The following is a 22,315-nucleotide window of genomic DNA, read 5'->3' on the forward strand; positions in this document are numbered from 1 at the left end:
GGGGGAGGCTGGAGACCATCTAGGGAGAGCCCCTGGCACCACCATGGGACAGTCCCTTGCTGGGGTGGGATGCCCGGACTTTCAGCTGGAGAAGACCCCGTGGTCCCAGTAGCATGGATTTGGGTCTGGCCCCAAGCTCCTGGCGAGGACAATGTGGGGCTGAGAGATGGGGGGGCGGGGGGGGGGGTGTCAGAGAAACCCCTTGCAGGCTTTCTGGGAGGGCAAACCAGCGCTGAAATCTCCCTGCTGAGCATCCTCCTGCCCAGCCACCCTGAAAAGAGCATCTGAGCAGGTGGTGGACACAAGATGAAGCGGTTAAATATTAGGGATTAGAAGAGAAGTGGAGCAAGGGGAGGAGGAGGAAGGCAGCAGCCCACGGCTGCCCTGCCCCAGGTGGGACGTGAACCCCTGCTGTCCCAAGGCAGGGGCAACGGTGATACTCTTTGGCTTCAGGTCTGTGGGAAGAGAAAAATCCTGTGGGGCGAGGGCAGGAGATGGAAGGGCTGAGGATGATGGGTGCAGGCTGGCCCGACCCTCCCCGGGGAGGCATGGGCTACCCAGGGGACGAGGGGGAGGTGTCACTTTTTGGCGGCGGTCATGAAGCTGTTCTCAATGCAGAGGACGATGAAGGTGTGCTGGCAGCTGCTGGCCACCTGCTCCAGCAGCTTGCCCGAGCCCAGGGAGGAAGCCTGGCCGGTGACAGCGTGCTCCTCCGTCCGCCACGTCTCGCAGTAGCTCTCAGGCAAGCGCCGGCCCTTGGCGTCTGAGCCGTGCCAAATGCTCTTCTGTGGCCTGGAAAGGAGAAAGGTGGGGGGCTGCCGCTGTCCCCACCACAATCCAGACCCCCCCCCCCCCTCCCCTCTTTCCCCATCACTCAATCATAGAACCATTTAGGTTGGAAAAGACCCTTGGGATCATCAAGTCCAACCATCAACCCTACTCTACAAAGTTCTCCCCAACACCACATCTAAACAGCTCTTCAACACGTCCAGGGATGGTGACTCAACCCCCTCCCTGGGCAGCCCATTCCAATGCCCGACCACTCTTTCTGTGAAAAATTCTTTCCTGATGTTCAGTCTAAACCTACCCTGTTGGAGCTTGAAGCCATTCCCTCTCGTTCTGTCACTAATTAACCTGCGAGATCCCACACTCACCATCCTGCATCCTGCAGGACATCCCGGCCGTCGAAGGAGAGGATGCGGGTGCCAGCTCGCAGTGGGGCCCCGTTGCCCGTGAAAAGGGCTTCCCAGTTACTGAAGAGCACTTCGTCCTGGGGTGGGGGGGGTGGAAAAAGGGAGGTGTGTGTCAGCCCTGTGTGCGCCTCGAGAAGATCACAGGAGCTCTGAGCCCTGGCAGCTCCCCAGGGAGGGGATGCTCCGCGGTCCCCAGGGTGGAAAAAGGGGGGGTGTGTGTCAGCCCTGTGTGCGCCCCGAGAAGATCACAGGAGCTCTGAGCCCTGGCAGCTCCCCAGGGAGGGGATGCTCCGCGGTCCCCGCTGTGATGGGGGCTTTGGGATGCTTTGCATCCCCCCCGGAGCTGGCAGGATGTTGGGGAGGGGACACGTGTGTATATACCCGGAGGTTGACGATGGGCACAGCGGCGCGGTCGGCCCGGCGCACGATGCTGTAGAGGTCCTGCAGGCGGGAGGAGAGGAAGGCACGGAAGGTGCCGGCCAGCCCAACCTGCCGGGCTTGCTGGAAGCACTGGAAGTCCGCACCCCGGATGCCACGCATGCTGCCACTCAGCGGGGCGTTCAGGGCCACCAGGTGAAGCTGCCAAGAGGGGACAAGAGGTCTTGAGGTACGTGGCTTTGGCCACCATCGTCACCTCCCCTCAGCTGGTGCGTGGCACTCACGGCAGGCTGGAAGTCCTGGTGCACGTGGGCGGCCACGGGGGCCGGGTCCGGCCGGCGGTGGATGTAGTAGCTGTTGAGGAGCTCGTGCTGGTGGTGGAGAAGGGGTTGCTCTGGCAGGCGGTGCTGGTTGGCCACCACCTCGTCCCTGTGCCAGGGGCGGGTGGTGGGCGGTGGGCTGTGGTTGCGAAGGGGATGCAGGGGTCCGCGGGGCTGGAGCGGGGGCTGGGGGCCAGCATAGTGAACTCTGGGGGGCTTGTCGTACACCTCGTTGTCCTAAGGAGGGAGGGAGGGAGAGACAGGTTGAGGGGTGGTGCTGTGCTGGGCAGGGATGGGGCCAGGTTGGGGATGGGGATGAGGATGGGGATGCCATGGGGGAGGTATGGATGAAGACAGGGAGGGATGAATGGAGATGGGGATGGGGGACAGGGGACTCACCAGAGCTGAGCTGGGGATCAGGGTGTGCTCCTCCAGCTGCAAACACACGGCACATCAGATCCCAGTCACACACCCCCCCTCCTCTTCTTTGTGCGAGGATGGGAGGGAGGCCTGAGCATCCCCCGAGGATGCCACCGAAACCCCAGCGTGATGCCACCTGCACCCCCTCGGTGTGGAGCAGTGCGACCCGAGGCAGGGCACCTCCTCTGCTCCCACCCCCCTCCACTCACCAGCACCCGGCGGAAGCCCCCGCGCAGGCGGACGTAGAGCTCTTGCCGGTCGGTGAGGAAGACGAGCCCTCCCTCGGGCAGCTCCTGGGCAGCACTCAGCATGGCCTGGTAGCTCGGCAGGGCGTGCAGCTGCGGGCACAGCCCGGTGGGTGGCTCAGGGCTCGGCCGGCCAGCCCCCAGGCAACCCTCCTCCAGAGCCCCAACTCACCCCCAAGGACGTCCCGCCGGTGCCTGGTGGTCCAGGGGGCCCCGGTGGTCCGGGGGGCCCAGGGATGCTGATAGCTGGTAGGAGGAAAGGGTGAGATGGAGAGGGTTGCAGCATGGGTCACAGGAGGGATGCGGGGGGTGCAGGGAGGGATGCAGGGAGGGATGTGGGGGGGCAGGGAGGGATGCAGGGGGTGCAGGGAAGGATGCAGGGGGTGCAGAGAGGAATGGGGGGGGTCCAGGGAGGGATGCGGGGGTGCAGGGAGGGATGCAGGGAGGGATGTGGGGGGGCAGGGAGGGATGCAGGGGGTGCAGGGAAGGATGCAGGGGGTGCAGAGAGGAATGGGGGGGGTCCAGGGAGGGATGCGGGGGTGCAGGGAGGGATGCAGGGAGGGATGTGGGGGGGCAGGGAGGGATGCAGGGGGTGCAGGGAAGGATGCAGGGGGTGCAGAGAGGAATGGGGGGGGTCCAGGGAGGGATGCGGGGGTGCAGGGAGGGATGCAGGGAGGGATGTGGGGGGGCAGGGAGGGATGCAGGGGGTGCAGGGAAGGATGCAGGGGGTGCAGAGAGGAATGGGGGGGGTCCAGGGAGGGATGCGGGGGTGCAGGGAGGGATGCAGGGAGGGATGTGGGGGGGCAGGGAGGGATGCAGGGGGTGCAGGGAAGGATGCAGGGGGTGCAGAGAGGAATGGGGGGGGTCCAGGGAGGGATGCGGGGGTGCAGGGAGGGATGCAGGGAGGGATGTGGGGGGGCAGGGAGGGATGCAGGGGGTGCAGGGAAGGATGCAGGGGGTGCAGAGAGGAATGGGGGGGGTCCAGGGAGGGATGCGGGGGTGCAGGGAGGGATGCAGGGAGGGATGTGGGGGGGCAGGGAGGGATGCAGGGGGTGCAGGGAGGGATGTGGGGGGTGCGGGGAGGGATGCAGGGGGCGCAGGGAGGGATGCGGGGGGCACAGGAACTCACCTTGTCGGTGGGGGCCTGGGAAGGAGGGTTGACCGGGGGGCCCAGGAGGGCCAGGGGGGCCTTGCCGCCCCTCATACCCAATCCCGGGGGGGCCCTGAGGTCCAGGAGGCCCTGGTGGCCCAACGATACTGTCCCCCTTGGGACCCTAGGCAGTGTGAGAGAGCATCCCTGGAGCAAAGCACCTGGGGATGCTGCCCCCGCCATGTCCCCCTCACCCCCTGTGCCGTGGGGTACTCACCGGCAGCCCAGGGTAGCCCTGGGGCCCTGGAGGCCCTGGCAGCCCCGAGACACTGGGACCATAGAGTGGGGTGCTGCCTGGCTCGCCCTTCTCACCCTTGGGACCCGGATCCCCCTTGTCACCCTGCGGGATGGCAGAGTTTTAGGGTGGGCAGTCAGGGTGCAACCCGCTGCACCGAATCACATCGGGTGCCAGCCCTGCGCGCCGTGGCCGGTGGGCAAAGGCCTCTCCAATAGGTTGGCACCAAAGCGACTCGGGTCGTAGGCAAAGTGGCCTGTGGAGAGGGAGAGGAGGGGAGAGGAACGCCGGGATGGGCACGAGCCACCCCCTGTGCAACCCGCTGCACCGAATCACATCGGGTGCCAGCCCTGCGCGCCGTGGCCGGTGGGCAAAGGCCTTACCTGCAGGTTGGCACCAAAGCGACTCGGGTCGTAGGCAAAGTGGCCTGTGGAGAGGGAGAGGAGGGGAGAGGAACGCCGGGATGGGCACGAGCCACCCCCTGCCTGCCTCTGGGTGACTGAGTCCTATGAGGAGAGGCTGAGGGAACTGGGCATGTTGAGTTTGGAGAAGAGGAGGCTTCTGCCTGCCTCTGGGTGACTGGTCACTCACCTGGGGGTCCTGGGGCTCCGGCGTCACCTTTCTCTCCCTTTTGTCCTTGAAACTGGTGGAAACCTATGGGGAGCAGCAGAAAGATGCCATCTCAGTGCTGCAGCATCTCAGCCTCACCTCTAACAGAGGGGGGGGTCTCTCCCGCCAGCCCCACCTTGCTGGGGGTCCCTGGGATTCCCAAGGGGCTGGGAAAGGGACACCCCCTTACCGGGGAAAGCTGGCAGCACGGGATGGCCAGAGTCACTGAAGGCCTGCAGAGATGCAAAGGAAGCAGTTGCAGAGACAGCAGCAGCCTCGGGGATGCCCTCCTTAACGTGATGCTGATGCCAGCCTCACGTGCCAGCCCTGGTGAGGATGCCACTGGAGCATTCCCTGCCTCAGCCAGCCAGGCAAGGTGTACTGGGGAACCCGGCCACCAGCCCTCAGCGTCCCTGTCACGGTGACCAGGCTGTTACTCACATTGCTGCTGTCGTAGACTATGCTGCCGGGTGGCCCAGGGGGCCCTGGGGGCCCTGGGGGTCCTGGGGGACCCTGCAGGGGGAGAGAAGATGTGTCAGGGTCCTGCAAGCGGACAGTCCCTGTGGGGCAACACCAGGGCCATGCCTTGCCCCACAGAGGGGCAGCCAGTCCCTGAGAGAGGGAGGCATGTGCCCTTTCCCAAAGGGATTTGTGTCCCCAGGGGGACACTTGGTGTGTGTCCCCCCCTCTGCTGGGCCAGCAGCCCATGGGGGCTGCCAGCAGTGCTCACCCTCAAGCCCAGCAGGCTAGTGACATCCGCGGGGTCACCCTTCTCACCCTTCAGCCCGTTCATGCCAGGACGTCCCTGTGGATGAGCAGCACAGATGAGCCTTGTCCCTGTCCCCCTGCCAACCCCAAGGTTGACCAGGGTGTCGCCTCTGATGCACCAGGTGACTCCTGACACCCCAGCATTGCCTTCAGCACCCCAGCATCACCCTGCCCCCCGGGGACACGACAGGGTTTGGGGATTCAGTGAGGGCCAGACATGCAAATGGGGTGGGGAGACGCAGTGGAGGAGGCGATGGCTGAGGGAACAAACAAACTGGGAGCAGGTCTTACAGGTCTTCCTGGAAAGCCAATCTCTCCCTTCATCCCTCCTCGTCCCTGGGGACCCTGGAGGGGAGAGAAGATGAGGATGAGGGTGCTCAGAGCAGGGGCACCCCCGTCCCCCTCTGCCCTGGATCAGCCCCATCCCTCCCCATGGGATACGAGGAGGATGGTGACAGTGACTTACTGAAGGTCCCATCGGTCCCTGCGGCCCTGGCTCCCCCTGCAGAGACAGAAATGGTGTCACCACCATGACCACCTGGCACCCATCACACAGGGACATGTCCCCCTTCCCACAGTGCACTCACCTTTTCTCCTTTCACCTGTGCAGTGACCACCGTCCCATCGGGGCTGATGATGACACCGGGCTCCCCCTTCTCCCCCTGCAAGAAAGGAGGAGGCACAAGGGATGGAGGGACCAGGCTCCCTCCCGTGGTGGGGGTGGTGTCCCCACCAGCACCCGGTGGCTTGGCAGGATGAGGAACCAGGAGTGCGACCGCCCCGAAGGGCAGATCGGGCCTGGAGCAGTTACCTTCAACCCCGGGGGGCCCTGGGGACCAGACGGCCCCTGATCTCCTTTCGGTCCCACTGGGCCCTGCAGGGAGGAGCACAGAGCCTGCCTCAGCCCCGACCCACCAAAGGCAGACCCCAAAGGTCCTTCCATCACCACCACGGCAAAGGACAGCAGGACTGGCAACCGGAGGTTTCCCAAAAGTGCCCCCGGAGCTTTCACCGGGGCCACCCCTGCCGTCCCCAGCCCTCCCACCCACTCACCGGGAAGCCGGCGCGGCCCTGTCTGCCCTGTGGGAAGGAGCAGAGATGTTTGTAAGAGCCACCTCCTTCTTTCCAGAAGAAACCAGGTGCCCACCCGGCACTGCTGAGGGTTGGGTGCGGGTGGCAGTGGGGTACTTACCTCCGGACCAGGCAAAGCCACCAAAGACTTCTGGAAAGAGAGACAAAATGGGGTTTTCACCTTGGTCTTTGCTCTGAAGAGGTCTGAGTTCCCGGAGAGGCCTCCCCCTGCATGATGGATGCTGGGCAGGCCCCTTCCCCCCTCAATTTGAGCTCCCCCCAGCTGCACTGAAGCCAGGAGCCTTCACTTACATCTTTATTTGAGACAGCGACAACCTGTCCGGGGGGACCAGGTGGACCAGGGGGGCCAGGCAGCCCCACACCATCTTGACCTCGCTCACCCTGGAAGATAAAAGCCGTCAGCCCCCGGGGCCACCGCTGGCTGGTCCCCATCCCCAGCCCTGCTGGTACCTACCTTCTCTCCGGGACTGCCTCTGTCACCTTTGGGTCCCTGGAAGGAGGAGCAGGCAGGGGTGAGCTTCCTGCTTGGCAGCACGTGTGGCTGGACCCTGGTTCACAAGCGGAGACCCCCCTCCTGCCCGTGGCTCAGGAAAACCTTTTTCAGAGCCCCCCCAGCACCCCTCCTCCCACCTGCAGTGAGCCAGGGTGCGACGTTTTTGGGTGGAGGTGAGGGCAAGCAGGGTGGCACGCTGATGAGGATGGGGTCCCAAGCAGCGTGGGCACCCTTGGCATGCAGTGAACCCAGTCCCAAAGCAGGGGAACAGCCTACGCCACTGGGGAGGGGGAGGATTTTGGCTGCTGGGGGCAGATTTTGGTTGCTGGGGATGGATTTTGGCTGCTGCAAAGTGGCCCTGCAGCCAGCAAGGGTACCCTGCCTGGAGTGAGGGAGGAGTTTCTGGAAAGCAGGGGCTGATGCTCCTACCTGTGGTCCGGGGAAGCCCTCCAGGCCAGGGCGGCCATCCACGCCAGGCACACCAGCATCTCCCTGCAATGAGGTATGGGAAAGGGCAAGAGGCAGCACAGAGCATCCTCCTGACAGCCCCAGGTTGAGGAGCACAGGAGTCCTCCCCAGCACTCCATCGACTCCAGAGGCTCACACACAGCCTGGCCCGACCTCTCAGTCTTCTTACCTTCGGCCCTGGCAGGCCGGGCTGCCCGGGGCTGCCGACCTCCCCCTGCAAGGAAAGAAGTGTCACAGCAGGAGCATCCCCACGGGATGCCTGTGGGCACTCTTCGAGGAGCCAGGCTCCTGCAGGTGGCTTTGGCAAAGGGCAAGGAAGGCATTTGAAGGGCTCCTCACCTTTACCCCCTGCAGTCCAGGCACCCCCTGCAAGCAACAAGAAGTGGGGCATAAGCAAGGGGTAACACAACGATGGGGGATGCCCTGGGGAGCCCAGGATGGAGAGAAGGGGAAGGAGCAAGAGTGGAGCTACCTGTGGTCCTTCGGGGCCAGGCGGTCCAGGGGAGCTGGCAGCAAATGGCAGCCCCGAGCCCTCCATGTCACCCTAGGAAGGGAGGGAGATGGGGCTGAGCTGCATCTGCCCCCCCCCCTCCAATTTATCCCACCTCCCCATAGCAGGGGTGAGCACTTACAAATCCAGCCTCGTAGCCCAGCCCTGGTGGTCCTGGGGGACCTGGGGGCCCCGGCAGCCCTCGGGGTCCCATGGGCCCAGGAAGGCCAGCTAACCCCATTTCTCCTGGGGCTCCTGCTGGTCCTGTTTCTCCCTTGCTGCCCTGAAAAGGGAACAAGAATCATAGAATAGTTTGGGTTGGAAAGAATCTTTAAAGGTCATCTAGTCCAACCTCCCCCGCAATGAGCAGAGACATCTTCAACTAGATCAGGTTGCTCAGAGCCCATCCAACCTGACCTGGAATGTTTCCAGGAAAAAAAAAAAAAAATGGGAAAAATGGGACAGATGGGACAAGGTGGGAACAGTCCCTGCCTTGAGTCTGCGAGTGGGAGGCAGTGCCCTTCTGCATCCTCAAACCACCCCTTGGGACAGGGCATGGATGGTCATCGCCCTTGAGGGACAGGTCATCGCCCAGCTATGGCATCCCTTGTCCCAGCTGTCCTGGCGTGGCCCAGCTCTCCATGTAATGTGCATGGTGGCCACCAGAGGCTCGTCTAAAATCATAAATGTGATCTTAGCTCATTTGCATGCATTGCTGGCTCCGGGGTGGCGGCAGCACTCGGCACAGAGCGGGGATGCTCACAGGCACCCTTGTGCTTCCCAAGGTCTCCCTTATGCCCACTGCCACCCCATCTGCCCTCTCGATGTTGGCAACGTTAAGAAACCTTAACAGAATCACAGAATCACAGAATCTTCTAGGTTGGAAGGGACCTTAAAGATCATCTTGTCCAACCGTCAACCTGACTGACAAAAATAGACACCCACACAACAAACAAGGAGCATCATCACTAAACCAGACCTCCCAGCACTACATCAACCCGGCTTTTGAACACCTCCAGGGATGGGGCCTCAACCACCTCCCTGGGCAGCCCATTCCAATGGCTGATAACCCTTTCAGTGAAAAAATTTTTCCTAACTCTTGAGGCTCTTGCCCCCAGCTCAGGCTGGGGTGGATGGATGGGTCATCCCAAGGGGCATCGTGGCCCCCGAGGGAGGGGAATCGTGCAGGTTGCAGCAAGCCTTCACTTCCACACTTGGGAATAAGGGGCAGAAAGAAGCTCAAGCAGGCTGGCGGGGGAGCGATGTGCAGAAAATGGGGTGTGGGCACGCAAAACCCCCCGGAAACCCCTCTTCTGTGCCTCAAAACACCCCGCTCCTATTTTCTGCCTGCTTCCCAAGACAGCAGCACCTGGAGCAGAGCCAAGTGAGGTTGGCAGGAGCCTGGTGAGCATCTCGGGGGTGCTCAGTGGCTCCACACACCCTGGAGCTGCATCACTGCTCTGCTCCAGGAGGAACCCAAATACCAGCAACCCCCCCCTTCCCACTCTGGTGCGAGGTGGCCTGTCACGGAGCACACCTGCCTCCAGGCTGCATTGCAAATGGGATTTCCTCCTCCCTGCAAGAAACCTGCCATGGGCACGGTACCTTGGGTCCTGGTGCGCCAGGGAGGCCAAGGTCACCCACATCACCCTAGGGAGGAAGAGGAAGGAGGAGAGAGTGTAAAGCTTGCCCTGCTCCAGGAACAGGTTGATGCTCCCCAACCCAGGTATAGAGGGAGCTGAGACCTCCCGGAGATGTGCCAATGGTGCCATCTGCTCTGAGGGGGAGCTGTGACATGTTTCTGGGGGACACAGGACACTCACCTGCTCTCCTTTGGGCCCTGGCTGCCCAGGTGCCCCATCTCTTCCAGGAGGACCCTGAGGACCCTGCAAGATGACCAGGAGTTGACTCCAGCGTGGGGAAACCCCGTGGGGCTGGTGGGCACTGAGACCCCCACCACCACAGGGGGGAAGTCGCAGCCCCAGCAGCATGGGGTGGCCAAGGTGGGTCCCCGTGGCCACTCCATACACCTACCGCTGGCCCTGAGGACCCAGGGGTCCCGTCCCTGCCCGGCAGCCCTGGCAGTCCCTGCAGGTCTGTGCGGTTCATCCCAAACCGTCCCGGCTCACCTGGCAAACCGGGCACACCGGGTGGCCCTGGGGGACCAGGTGGCCCTCGCGGACCCTAGAAGAAAAAGAAGGGCCAATGGCTGACCATGCTCCTCCCTGCTCCCTGGCAACAGGTGGAGACCCACACTCACCCGCAGGGTCTCCAGGTCACTGCCAAAGCCAGAGCCCTCCATGTCGATGAAGGTCTGGGGGAGAAGCAGAAGGGTGATGTAAGGAACCTATGCCCAGGGCTGGCACACCGGTGGCATGGGGATGCTGCCTGGGGGCTGGCAGTAGCATCCCGCTCCTCTGTAAGCCCACACCCCTCACTCAAACCCCTGTATCCCAGGGGCACCCACCAGCTTGTCAGGCTTGGATGATGGTCCTGGAGGTCCTGGAGGACCGGGTGGTCCAGGGGGTCCCCTTGGCCCTACGCCTGGGTCACCCTGGCACAGAGGAGAGAGTGTGGTTTGCAAGTGTGGCCCAGCCACTGCGGAGAGGAAGCGGGGCAGTGGGGCACTCACCTTCTCCCCCTTCAGACCAGGCTCCCCCGGCATCCCGGGGAACCCCTGGGGCCCCATATCGCCCTGCAAAGGGGAACGGGGGGGTGTCAGCGGGTGGTGAGGCAAGGGGGGGACCAGCACCCATCACACACCCCTCCCACCCCACACACACACTTACAGGTTTGCCATCCTCGCCAGGATCACCCTAGGGATGGCAGAGAGGGAAGAGGTCAGTGTGCAGGCAGGAAAGCAGGCAGGGGGGGGTGGGAGAGGGGGCACCCCCCAGGGGTGGGACTCACGGGCTCGCCATCCCTGCCAGGGGCTCCATCCTTCCCTGGTGGCCCTGGGGGACCGGTGACCTGCTCCACCACCGAGCCATCAGAATGCCGCGAGAGGGTCCCCGGCGGGCCGGGGTTACCTGGCTCTCCTTTCTGGCCCTTGGAGCCCGGGTAGCCAAATCCAGCGCTGCCCTGGGGAGGGGAGGGAAACGGGGAGGGGTAGCACATCCCCGGGGGTGGCAGCCCAAGGTGGGCACGGCTTTGCCCCCCGCTTCCCCACCGCTGCTCACCTTAACACCCAGCTCTCCTTTCTCCCCCTGCGGGACACAAAGAAAGAGGAGCGGGTGTCAAACACGGACACGTCGGTGGCATCCTCAACCCCCTTTCTCACCCACCTTTTCACCCTTGACACTGCCCATCCCCACGACGCTGCCGGTCCCCGAGTCCCCTTTCAGGCCACGCTCGCCCTTCTCCCCTTTTTCACCTTTGGGGCCGGTGCCTGCGGGAAGGGAAAAGGGACCCAGCTGTGCTCGAGGAGGGTCACTCTGCCACGTCCCCATGGGGGTGACCCTGGAGCCAGTCAGCACAGCAGGGAAGGGGACACCGCTGCTGGCATTACCTCCCGTGGAGACCTGCGGTGTCTCCTCTGCTCTGGTCCTCTCAGCTTGCTGTGGGGAATCTCCACCGCTCCTCATCCCACCACCCGCTGCCACAGGAGGAGAGGTGACAGGGACAGCATCCACCAGCCCTGGAACACCCTGTGCCAATAAGGGGACACTGCGGTGTCGTTCACCTCCTGGTGCCCTCTCAAAAGGGGCAGGAGCCAGGACCCCACCAGGTACCGTGACAGGGACAGCATCCACCAGCCCTGGAACACCCTGTGCCAATGATAAGGGGACACTGTGGTGTCGTTCACCTCCTGGTGCCCTCTCAAGGGGCAGGAGCCAGGACCCCACCAGGTATCCCAGGACCTCAACCATGGAGGGCACCCAGACCTCCTCATCCCACCACCCGGTGCCACAGGAGGAGAGGTGAGAGGGACAGCATCCACCAGCCCTGGAACACCCTGTGCCAATGATAAGGGGACACTGTGGTGTCGTTCACCTCCTGGTGGCCTCTCAAAAGGGGCAGGAGCCAGGACCCCACCAGGTATCCCAGGACCTCAACCATGGAGGGCACCCAGACCTCCTCATCCCTAAAACCTTGGAGTCCTGCCACTGAGCGCAACACCTGTGGGCACCAACTCACCCTGTCCTTCCCTGAGGGTTGGTGTCCACCTTCTGCCCCGCTGCCAAAATCGCCAGAGACCTGCATTTGCCCAGGGAGAAGGAGCAACGGGTGAGCCAGGAGCAGAGGGCAGCAGCCCCCCAGCCTGTCCCAGCCAGGGCTGCCAGTGCTCACCTCCTCGGTGTCATCCTCCTCTTCCTCGCACTGGCGCTCGGCCGCCCGGGGGTCCCCTCGCAGCTTCAAATCGGCGATCACCCCCTGGAAGGAAACCACACAGAGAGCTGCTGCAGATGGATGGGTGCCCATGGACAGACGTGTGACACAGGCTGTGGGGAATCTCCACCGCTCCTCATCCCACCACCCGCTGCCACAGGAGGAGAGGTGACAGGGACAGCATCCACCAGCCCTGGAACACCCTGTGCCAATAAGGGGACACTGCGGTGTCGTTCACCTCCTGGTGCCCTCTCAAAAGGGGCAGGAGCCAGGACCCCACCAGGTACCCCAGGACCTCAACCATGGAGGGCACCCAGACCTCCTCATCCCACCACCCGCTGCCACAGGAGGAGAGATGACAGGGACAGCGTCCACCAGCCCCAGAACACCCTGTGCCAACGATAAGGGGACACTGTGGCGTCGTTCACCTCCTGGTGCCCTCTCAAAAGGGGCAGGAGCCAGGACCCCACCAGGTATCCCAGGACCTCAACCATGGAGGGCACCCAGACCTCCTCATCCCTAAAACCTTGGAGTCCTGCCACTGAGCGCAACACCTGTGGGCACCAACTCACCCTGTCCTTCCCTGAGGGTTGGTGTCCACCTTCTGCCCCGCTGCCAAAATCGCCAGAGACCTGCATTTGCCCAGGGAGAAGGAGCAACGGGTGAGCCAGGAGCAGAGGGCAGCAGCCCCCCAGCCTGTCCCAGCCAGGGCTGCCAGTGCTCACCTCCTCGGTGTCATCCTCCTCTTCCTCGCACTGGCGCTCGGCCGCCCGTGGGTCCCCTCGCAGCTTCAAATCGGCGATCACCCCCTGGAAGGAAACCACACAGAGAGCTGCTGCAGATGGATGGGTGCCCATGGACAGACGTGTGACACAGGCCACCCTACAGTGTGCTGTGACCTGCCGTGTCACCCAGCCACCACGTCCCCAAGGGCCCCACGTACATCAGGCTCTCTCACCTGGCGTAGACAGCGCTGTCCCACCTGAGCACCTATCCCTAACCCAGCACAGAGAAGTTTCCACCTTGCAGCCCCGGTGCCCAGCACCACAAGCCATGGAACAAAGCCCCTGAGCCCAGTGGGCTGAGTGGAAGGAGTGGCCAGGATCCAGAAGGACTGGCAGCAACGCTTCCACAGGGACCTTTTTTTGGCTGTGCTCCTTGTTTCCCCTCTCCAGAGGGCTCCCCAGCTGCAGACAGCCTCTCTGCTCCACGCAAGAGCTACTGGCAGGTCCCAGCCCAGGTTTTGTATTTCTTAGGATAATCCGCACTTCCTTACCATTTATTTGGGTTTTGCAAGCACCGTGTACACCCAAACCACTTGTTTATACAAGAAACTGCCAAAAAATTCCTTCCTAAGGATCCCGCCTCCAGACAAAACCCCCGCAGCCCAGCTACCTGCACTGCCCGGGATGAGAGCATCCCTGTATCCCATCCTGGCCTGTGTCAGGAACAGCGTGGGGAGTAGGGCCTGAGAGGTGATTGTCCCCCTGTACTCGGCACTGGTGAGGCCTCACCTTGAGTACTGTGTCCAGTTTTGGGCCCCCTACCATAAAAAAGACATTGAGGTGCTGGAGAGGGTCCAGAGAAGGGCGACAAAGATGGTGAGGGGTCTGGAGCACAAGTCTTATGAGGAGAGGCTGAGGGAACTGGGGGTATTCAGCCTGGAGAAGAGGAGGCTGAGGGGAGACCTTATTGCTCTCTCCAACTCCCTGAAAGGAGGGTGTAGAGAGGTGGGGGTCGGTCTCTTTTCTCAAGTCCCAGGCGACAGGACGAGAGGAAATGGCCTCAAGTTACACCAGGGGAGGTTCAGGCTGGATATTAGGAAAAATTTTTTCACTGAAAGGGTTCTCAGGCATTGGAATGGGCTGCCCAGGGAGGTGGTTGAGGCCCCATCCCTGGAGGTGTTCAAAAGACGGGTTGATGTAGTGCTGGGAGGTCTGGTTTAGTGATGATGCTCCTTGTTTGTTGGGTGGGTGTCTATTTTTGTCAGTCAGGTTGACGGTTGGACAAGATGATCTTTAAGGTCCCTTCCAACCTAGAAGATTCTGTGATTCTGTACCAGCTGGGGAGGTGTGTGGGTACCAGCCTGAACTTTACGGCTCCCATGGTGAGCAGGGTCACCTGGCACACCTCAGACCCCTGCCCAGGTCGCTGCTGGCATGGCACAGCACCCAGAGATGCTGCCAGGACGGGATGCTGCCCATCCCTCCGGTCCCTGCAGGAGGCTGCTGGGGACTGTGCCGGAAAGTGAACTGGGGAGAGGGCAGATACCTCCCACTCAGTGTCTCTTCTCTGGGCAAGGCACCCAAAATAATATTTGGGCTCGCTTGAAAGCACAGCGCACCACGTCCAGGAGAGAGAGCTGCACTAAGGAAACACCATGGGTTTAAGAAAACAAGAATCAGGGGCAGTTGCAGTTCAGCCAGGCTGGCTATGACATCATCACATTATAAATATTATATAATATAATAAATGCTGTCTATATATTGTATTAGAAGTATATAAAAAAATTAATATCTTATAAATATATTAGATTTGTTTATATCTATATGATTTTAAAAACATAAATCCCTCTCCCAAGCAAATGCCCCCAAGTGGGTTGTGACCTCCTCCAGCTGCTTGGCCTTGCCACAGCTGGCTCTAACCCATCCCTCTCTTCCCCGCTGGGCACCAGCAGCGAGCACAACCTTGGAGAAACCAAACACTCCAGCCTGGCCTTCCTGCTCCTGGGGCTTGCTGCAGGCGTTGGAAATAATTTGTTTCCAGCCCTGAACCATAGTAACCTCATGGAGATAGCTATAAGGGCCCTTTGCAGCCCATTTGCCCCAACAGAGGGGGTAACAGCACCACGGGTCCTGTCGTGCATCCAACTGCCATCAAATCCTCTTGCCAGACCTTGGATTGTTCAGCCTGGAGAAGAGAAGGCTCCGGGGAGACCTTATAGCGGCCTTTCAATACCTGAAGGGTGCCTATAGAAGAGCTGGAGACGGACTCTTTGCCAGGAAGGGTAATGATAGGACAAGGGGAAACAGTTTTAAATTGGAAGAGGGGAGATTGAGATTAGATTTGAGGAAGAAAATCCTTCCTGTGAGGGTGGTGAGGCACTGGAACAGGTTGCCCAGAGACGCTGTGGCTGCCCCATCCCTGGAGGGGTTCAAGGCCAGGCTGGATGGGGCTTGGAGCAACCTGGTGTGGTGGGAGGTGTCCCTGCCCAGGGCAGGGGGTTGGAATGAGATGATCTTTAAGGTCTCTTCCAACCCAAACCATTCTATGATTCTATGGATAAGGCTCCATTTCCAGTAACCCCCTTGATATCTGCTGTCCCAGAGGCTTCTGCATCACCCGCAGCCTTTGCCCCTCCAGGTCTCATCCTATTGCCACAAAAGTTACCAGATCCAGAACCACAGACCCTGGATGAGACCCCCTCCAGCTGCCTGGGAGCAGCTCAATCTCGCAGCTTGACCGAGGGCCAGGTTTTAATCAGCTCCGTTTTAACGACGCCCCATTAGTTCCAGATAACACAAGTCAGGGCTGGTCAGCGATGGAAATACCACGAGGCAGTCAGATGCCAGGGAAACAGCCGAGCCCGCGCCCCCCTCTCAGCCCGGGGAGGCAGACGGGCTCCATCCCCCCATGGCACGCTATTCCCTGTGGGAAAACTGGGGGCGGGTGGCTGGCAAGCTCAGGAATATCACCTGCTAGAAAGGCAGGAGTGCTTCGCTCTACTCCAGGCTGCTGCTTTGCCTCCCAAATTGTGCCAAACCCACTCCAGCTGGGGAGAGTTCCTCCACGGCCATGACCCTGGCCCTCCCAGCACGTTCAAGAGCAAAAAATTGCTCCTCAAGAGCAAGAAGTTGCTCGTGAAACCTTAAGGGACCAACCCAAATGCCGGTGCAAACCAGTCTCTAGCCCATCAAACATTAACCCTTTTTCATGGGGGAGCTTTCCTGCCCGAAGCTATTTAACTAGGACTGCAGTAGAGGCTGCTCGTTAGTCAAGGTGATGTTTAAGCTCATAAACGTGCTTTTTTTGCAAAGCTCCCCAGGAAAAGTGTTGCTCCACTCAGCAAAGCCTCTGTTGCTGGGCAAACCACGCTCAATCCAGGAAAAAACCTGGCAGTGGGATCCTGAACTTTCCTCTTCTCAAGCATCGCGGGGGATTTCCATGTCAGCTGGGCATTTCCCCCACACTTTCCCTAAACCTTATCTAGAACATAAGTCATGTTCAAATCATGGACTGAGCTATCAACGTCTCTCCTTGCTCTCCAAAATCTTCCTGCAGATACTACCCAATGTCAGCCAACAAAGATATGCTCCAGCCCAAGCATTTTTTCCAGCTAAGAGAGACATTTTACCAGCCAAAACAGCTCCTCCACCAAAGGAGCTGGGTGTTTTTAGCAATGGGGACATTCAAAGAGAACTTTGTGCATTTATTGGAAAAGGTACGGGCAACGGTGGCTGCTGTAGCACAACCCCATTGCCTCCTGCCAGCCCACCTTGAGGGCTTTGCTTTGGTGAGACCCAAGACAATAAAGTTGGTGGCATCTCAGGTCACCTTTCCCAGCTCTTCAAGTGTCTCCTTTCCCAGGGACACACACAGAGCATGGCCATCGGTTTGTCTTCTGGGCACAGAGGTTGGTTCAACCAGCACAGGCTGGTGTCACGTCCTTCCAGCCTCACCCAAATTTCTTGGGAGGTGCTCCTTGGGTTGACCCTTACCTGATATTTATCTGGGTCAGCCCCTCCAGCCTGAGCAACAAAGAGCCCGGAGCCATCTTCCAGCTCCATCTCATCCGGGGAGCGCTCGAAACGGACCCGCTCGTGCTCCTCACAGTCCAGGTAGAGAACAACTTCGTCCTCCTCCACGCTGATGGCGAAGCGCGTCCACTGGTTGAGCAAGGTGGGCACGGTGAAGGTGGCTGCTGCATATGAGCTGGGTGAGCCCGGCTCTGTGTAGTAGAAGATGATCTGCTGCTTGCCCGCCCGCAGCTCTGAGAGCTTGATGCCCACATAGATGATGCTCTGCGAGGAGTCTGTGATGGCAAAGAGCACACCAGCCCTGGGTGTGGTGGGCTGGATGTGGAACAGGATGGAGAAGTCCCGGTAGAAAGGGCTCGGCAGGTGGTACCGGGCCACCTGGCCTGTGTTGGCATTGGGGCCGAAGACGTAGCCGGGATTGTTGTCGGGGCCGTAAATTTTGAGGATCTCCTCCGGCGGGGGGTCTCCGATCAGCTCTAAGAGGCTGACCTCGGTGCTCAGGTTCTCTGCAAGAAGAAGGGAAAGGGGATGGTCACAACCAGCCTGGTGAGGATAGTCACACTCAGCAGGACGCCTCGGGGGGATACCACTGGCCATGCCTCCCCCAAACACCACTTTTCAGCAGCTCCCTCTGCTCACCCTCCCCAGGGCCTGGAATTTTCCTTCAGACTGCAGGACGGCCAAGGCAGCAACGCTCCTTGAGTAGCTCCCACCACACAGGTAGGATGCAGCTCCCAAAAATGCCACCCATTGCCCTTTGCTGGCCCTCTGACTGTGGCCAGGACATCCCTGAGACCAAAGAGATCTTGCCCATGACAGCAACGTGCCTGTGCAGGCAGCAGGGGATGCTGCTGGAGTGCAGGGATGCTGAAGGATCACAGAGCCACCAGGAAGCATTTTCATAGAATCATAGAATCATTGAGGTTGGAAGAGACCCTTGGGATCATCAAGTCCAACCATCTCCCCTACTCTACAAAGTCCTCCCCTACACCATGTCCCTCAGTACCCCATCTAAACGTCCCTTAAACACATCCAGGGACGGTGACTCAACCCCCTCCCTGGGCAGCCTGTTCCAATGCCCGACCACTCTTTGGGTGAAAAATTCCTTCCTAACGTTCAATCTAAACCTCCCCTGTTGGAGCTTGAAGCCGTTCCCTCTCGTTCTATTGTTAATTACCTGTGAGAAGAGACCAGCCCCGACCTCTCTACAGTGTCCCTTCAAGTAGTTGTAGAGAGTGATGAGGTCTCCCCTCAGCCTCCTCTTCCTCATACTAAACAGCCCCAGCTCCTTCAGCCGCTCTTCATATGATTTGTCTTCTAGGCCCTTCACTAGTTTCGTTGCCCTCCTCTGCACTCGCTCCAGCACCTCGATATTTTGCATCCATACCCTCTCCAGGGTCACGATGATCCCCCATTTCATCCTGGGACAAGTTAATGGGGTCGCCCCAGCGGGGAATAAATCAGAGCCCTTCTCTTGCAACACCCTGGGAACGGGGCTCGAGCCAGCACAACCCCGTCAGATGATCTCGCCTCCTTTCCCAACTCCTTTTACTCAAGGCGTTTGGGGAAGTTCTGCTCGGGACAGTCTCTCCTACCCGACGCGGCTGAACATCTGGCTGGGGCGAGCCGGCCCTCTGTAGGCCACCTCCCGTTGTTTTGGCAGCAGGCACATCCTCATCGCCCACACACCGGGCGCGCTGGATTCCTCCTCTCCTATGTCAACCGCTCGGGCGGGCGCCAGCTCCATGGGATGGAGCACGCCGGGTGCTTTTTAACTCTGTGTTTCCCAGGAGCGGTGGAAACCCAGTCACCTCGGCTCCAAAACAGATGAGGCCTCCACATCAGGAATGGGTGCGTCGTGCCATTTTCACAGAATCACAGAATCTTCTAGGTTGGAAGGGACCTTAAAGATCATCTTGTCCAACCGTCAACCTAACTGACAAAAATAGACACCCACACAACAAACAAGGAGCATCATCACTAAACCAGACCTCCCAGCACTACATCAACCCGTCTTTTGAACACCTCCAGGGATGGGGCCTCAACCACCTCCCTGGGCAGCCCATTCCAATGGCTGAGAACCCTTTCAGTGAAAAAATTTTTCCTAATATCCAGCCTGAACCTCCCCTGGCGCAACTTGAGGCCATTTCCTCTTGTCCTGTCGCCTGTGACTTGAGAAAAGAGACCGACCCCCACCTCTCTACACCCTCCTTTCAGGGAGTTGTAGAGAGCAATAAGGTCTCCCCTCAGCCTCCTCTTCTCCAGGCTGAATAACCCCAGTTCCCTCAGCCTCGCCTCATAAGACTTATTCTCCAGACCCCTCACCAGCTTTGTCGCCCTTCTCTGGACCCGCTCCAGCACCTCAATGTCTTTTTTATGGTGGGGGCCCAAAACTGGACACAGTACTCAAGGTGAGGCCTCACCAGTGCCGAGTACAGGGGGACAATCACTTCTCGGGCCCTACTCGGCCCCCATTCCAAGCTGGGAGCAGGAGTTGAGACAATTCCATGTCCCCAACCCCATCCCTGGTGTTTCACGTGAGCTATGGGGGGTTATCAGAGGTTTGTTGAGCCAGGGAGGACCAACCAGGAACCTCCACCCTGCTCTAGAGCAAGATATTGTCCTCCAGAGCTCTTAAAAAAAAAAAGGAGAAAAAGGAAAATAAAAAAAAAGAAGAAGAAGAAATCAGCTCAACTTTGCCCAGCTTGGAAAGAAAACACGTCTCTTGGGATGACGGGAGGAGATGAAAACCTGGGTGCCTCTTCCAAAGCCTGGAGGTGCCTGTGCATTCCAGCTTCCCCCACTGCTGAACCCCAATGCCAGCATCAGCCCCATAGCAGGACCAGGCAGCAGGGATGTTAGAAATGTCACTGATTAAAGGTGGGGGCAAGTTTCCTCTTTCTGCCAGACCCCAGACCCACTGATCCTCTCCTGAGCCTGCTGCTCTGAAACTACTCTGTGTCCACCCTGCTCCTTCAAGCCCCCAGGCCCTCACAAACTTGGCACCCCAAAACTGAGTACCCTCCCAGTCTTGCACCAGCCTTAGCCCCCTTATCTGCCCTGCAGTGTGGTTGGGCTTCCCCATAGGGCATCCCCAGCCCACTTGGAGGGGAAGGACTCAGCCTCTGCCTTGCTGGCCACGAGGACCTCTGAATCCTGGAGCCCAGCATCCTTTGGAGCCAGATGTGCTCAGCCCGAAACCAAACATGATGGGGCAAAGGAGTGAGCAGGGCTCCCCCGGACCTGCAGTGAGCCCCAGCCTGGCCACCCACCCTTGAGACACCCCATGCTCAAGGCACCCCACAACTCTGCTGCCACTGTGTCCATCCCCAGCCACACCATCCCCAGCTGCACCAGCCACCCTGGAGCAGCCAGCTGTGGCCAAGCCGAGGAGGAACACCAGGATGCAGGGGTGGAGCTTATCTTGGGCTGGAGGAAGCCAAATTCACAGTAGCTTTAAGGGAAGAGGCAACCAGAGCTTCCTCCTGGGGGTCTGCACGGGTGTAAGAGCTGGTGCTGCAATTTCTGCAGCTGGACAAGCCACTGTCTGTCCCCGGGGGGCTCTGGACGAGGAGGGATGGACTTGAAAGAGGCTTTTGTTAGCGACGCAGTCTGCAACCACTCTCCTTGGCGTTCCAGCCAGCTCTGGGGTCCTCCCTCCTCTCCAGACATGCCACTGGCCACCCCCCAGGCCCAGGGTGGGAGCTGGATGTCGGCATTTCCCAAAGCAAAGGGAGACATGTCTTCATCCTACGCAACACACAAGGAGGCAGAGGCCAGGGCTGCCTGGGGAGCTGGAGGGGCATCAAACAGCTGCTCCCCTCCAACAGCCCAGTGCCCCTTTCCAGCCCCACACCTTTCAGGCCATGCTTTTTTCCAAAGGGCACCCAGGACCCAAATATGGCACCACCTCCTCCCCGTGGCAAACCCACTATGGAGAAAGGAGAGCCAGAGATGGCTGAGGCCGCAGTGGTTTTGGGGTGAGCGTGCTGGCTACGGGATGGCTGCGGGGACACCTCTGCCCACAGCCACCCAGCCATTTGCTCCTGTCACCACTGGAAAGGCCCTGGAGATGCTCCGAGCCACCTTCCCGCTCCACAATCACCTTCCACGCTCTCCCCACCCAGGGCTGTCCTCGCGGCCCTGTGCATCCCATCCCAGCTGGGATGTGGGGGACCCCCAGCACGCAGGAGCACCTCAAGTCTCTCCACGGGGTGCACCACGGTCCCCACGTCCCCCTCAAGTTGCTCCGTGGGGTGCACCACAGTCCCCACGGCCCCCCCTCAAGTCACTCCACGGGGTGCACCATGGTCCCCCCCGTCAAGTCTCTCCACGGGGTGCACCATGGTCCCCCCCGTCAAGTCTCTCCACGGGGTGCACCATGGTCCCCCCCGTCAAGTCTCTCCACGGGGTGCACCATGGTCCCCCCCGTCAAGTCTCTCCACGGGGTGCACCATGGTCCCCCCCGTCAAGTCTCTCCACGGGGTGCACCATGGTCCCCCCCGTCAAGTCTCTCCACGGGGTGCACCATGGTCCCCCCCGTCAAGTCTCTCCACGGGGTGCACCATGGTCCCCCCCGTCAAGTCTCTCCACGGGGTGCACCATGGTCCCCCCCGTCAAGTCTCTCCACGGGGTGCACCATGGTCCCCCCCGTCAAGTCTCTCCACGGGGTGCACCATGGTCCCCCCCGTCAAGTCTCTCCACGGGGTGCACCATGGTCCCCCCCGTCAAGTCTCTCCACGGGGTGCACCATGGTCCCCCCCGTCAAGTCTCTCCACGGGGTGCACCATGGTCCCCCCCGTCAAGTCTCTCCACGGGGTGCACCATGGTCCCCCCCGTCAAGTCTCTCCACGGGGTGCACCATGGTCCCCCCCGTCAAGTCTCTCCACGGGGTGCACCATGGTCCCCCCCGTCAAGTCTCTCCACGGGGTGCACCACGGTCCCCACGTCCCCCCCCTCAAGTCGCTCCATGGGGTGCACCACGGTCCCCACGTCCCCCCCCTCAAGTCGCTCCACGGGGTGCCGCGGCCCTGTGCATCCCATCCCAGCTGGGATGTGGGGGACCCCCAGCACGCAGGAGCACCTCAAGTCTCTCCACGGGGTGCACCACGGTCCCCATGTCCCCCCCTTCAAGTTGCTCCACAGGGTGCACCACGGTCCCCACGTCCCCCCCCTCTCAAGTCTCTCCACGGGGTGCACCACGGTCCCCACGTCCCCCCCTCAAGTTGCTCCACAGGGTGCACCACAGTCCCCACGTCCCCCCCTCAAGTCACTCCACGGGGTGCACCACCGTCCCCACGGCCCCCCCCTCAAGTTGCTCCATGGGGTGCACCACAGTCCCCCCCGCCACCCCCCTGCACCGCGCCCA

General features: G+C 60.7%; 1 protein-coding gene across 4 annotated transcripts in view; it reads right to left on the reverse strand.

Annotated features, from left to right (window-relative positions):
* Positions 1 to 6: 6 nt before the first annotated feature.
* COL18A1 (collagen, type XVIII, alpha 1) overlaps positions 7 to 22,315 on the reverse strand; it is a 40,021-nt gene continuing 17,712 nt past the window's right edge. For 3 of the 4 annotated variants that reach the window (XM_014949231.1, XM_014949230.1, XM_014949232.1), the window contains exons 2-42: positions 16,909 to 17,453; positions 12,152 to 12,235; positions 11,999 to 12,058; positions 11,370 to 11,508; positions 11,146 to 11,249; positions 11,041 to 11,067; positions 10,772 to 10,942; positions 10,651 to 10,677; positions 10,494 to 10,556; positions 10,329 to 10,415; positions 10,122 to 10,175; positions 9,896 to 10,045; positions 9,685 to 9,747; positions 9,467 to 9,511; positions 8,004 to 8,144; positions 7,844 to 7,915; positions 7,711 to 7,737; positions 7,541 to 7,585; positions 7,333 to 7,395; positions 6,865 to 6,900; positions 6,702 to 6,791; positions 6,511 to 6,540; positions 6,372 to 6,398; positions 6,130 to 6,192; positions 5,906 to 5,980; positions 5,785 to 5,820; positions 5,610 to 5,663; positions 5,281 to 5,355; positions 4,992 to 5,063; positions 4,741 to 4,783; positions 4,533 to 4,595; positions 4,325 to 4,368; positions 3,924 to 4,046; positions 3,686 to 3,830; positions 2,729 to 2,802; positions 2,521 to 2,649; positions 2,291 to 2,326; positions 1,856 to 2,128; positions 1,575 to 1,772; positions 1,155 to 1,270; positions 7 to 792 (exon numbers count right to left, since the gene is read on the reverse strand). In XM_014949231.1, the coding sequence (XP_014804717.1) occupies positions 579 to 792; positions 1,155 to 1,270; positions 1,575 to 1,772; positions 1,856 to 2,128; positions 2,291 to 2,326; positions 2,521 to 2,649; positions 2,729 to 2,802; positions 3,686 to 3,830; positions 3,924 to 4,046; positions 4,325 to 4,368; positions 4,533 to 4,595; positions 4,741 to 4,783; positions 4,992 to 5,063; positions 5,281 to 5,355; positions 5,610 to 5,663; positions 5,785 to 5,820; positions 5,906 to 5,980; positions 6,130 to 6,192; positions 6,372 to 6,398; positions 6,511 to 6,540; positions 6,702 to 6,791; positions 6,865 to 6,900; positions 7,333 to 7,395; positions 7,541 to 7,585; positions 7,711 to 7,737; positions 7,844 to 7,915; positions 8,004 to 8,144; positions 9,467 to 9,511; positions 9,685 to 9,747; positions 9,896 to 10,045; positions 10,122 to 10,175; positions 10,329 to 10,415; positions 10,494 to 10,556; positions 10,651 to 10,677; positions 10,772 to 10,942; positions 11,041 to 11,067; positions 11,146 to 11,249; positions 11,370 to 11,508; positions 11,999 to 12,058; positions 12,152 to 12,235; positions 16,909 to 17,453 (3,983 nt within the window). In that variant the 3' untranslated portion in view covers positions 7 to 578. Of the gene's footprint in view, positions 793 to 1,154; positions 1,271 to 1,574; positions 1,773 to 1,855; positions 2,129 to 2,290; positions 2,327 to 2,520; positions 2,650 to 2,728; positions 2,803 to 3,685; positions 3,831 to 3,923; positions 4,047 to 4,324; positions 4,369 to 4,532; positions 4,596 to 4,740; positions 4,784 to 4,991; positions 5,064 to 5,280; positions 5,356 to 5,609; positions 5,664 to 5,784; positions 5,821 to 5,905; positions 5,981 to 6,129; positions 6,193 to 6,371; positions 6,399 to 6,510; positions 6,541 to 6,701; positions 6,792 to 6,864; positions 6,901 to 7,332; positions 7,396 to 7,540; positions 7,586 to 7,710; positions 7,738 to 7,843; positions 7,916 to 8,003; positions 8,145 to 9,466; positions 9,512 to 9,684; positions 9,748 to 9,895; positions 10,046 to 10,121; positions 10,176 to 10,328; positions 10,416 to 10,493; positions 10,557 to 10,650; positions 10,678 to 10,771; positions 10,943 to 11,040; positions 11,068 to 11,145; positions 11,250 to 11,369; positions 11,509 to 11,998; positions 12,059 to 12,151; positions 12,236 to 12,762; positions 12,823 to 12,915; positions 13,000 to 16,908; positions 17,454 to 22,315 lie in introns of all 4 variants that reach the window. The other variant, XM_014949234.1, reaches the window with a different exon arrangement.

Source organism: Calidris pugnax, unplaced genomic scaffold (genome assembly GCF_001431845.1).
Source record: "Calidris pugnax isolate Ruff unplaced genomic scaffold, ASM143184v1 scaffold75, whole genome shotgun sequence".
Lineage (NCBI taxonomy): Eukaryota > Metazoa > Chordata > Aves > Charadriiformes > Scolopacidae > Calidris > Calidris pugnax.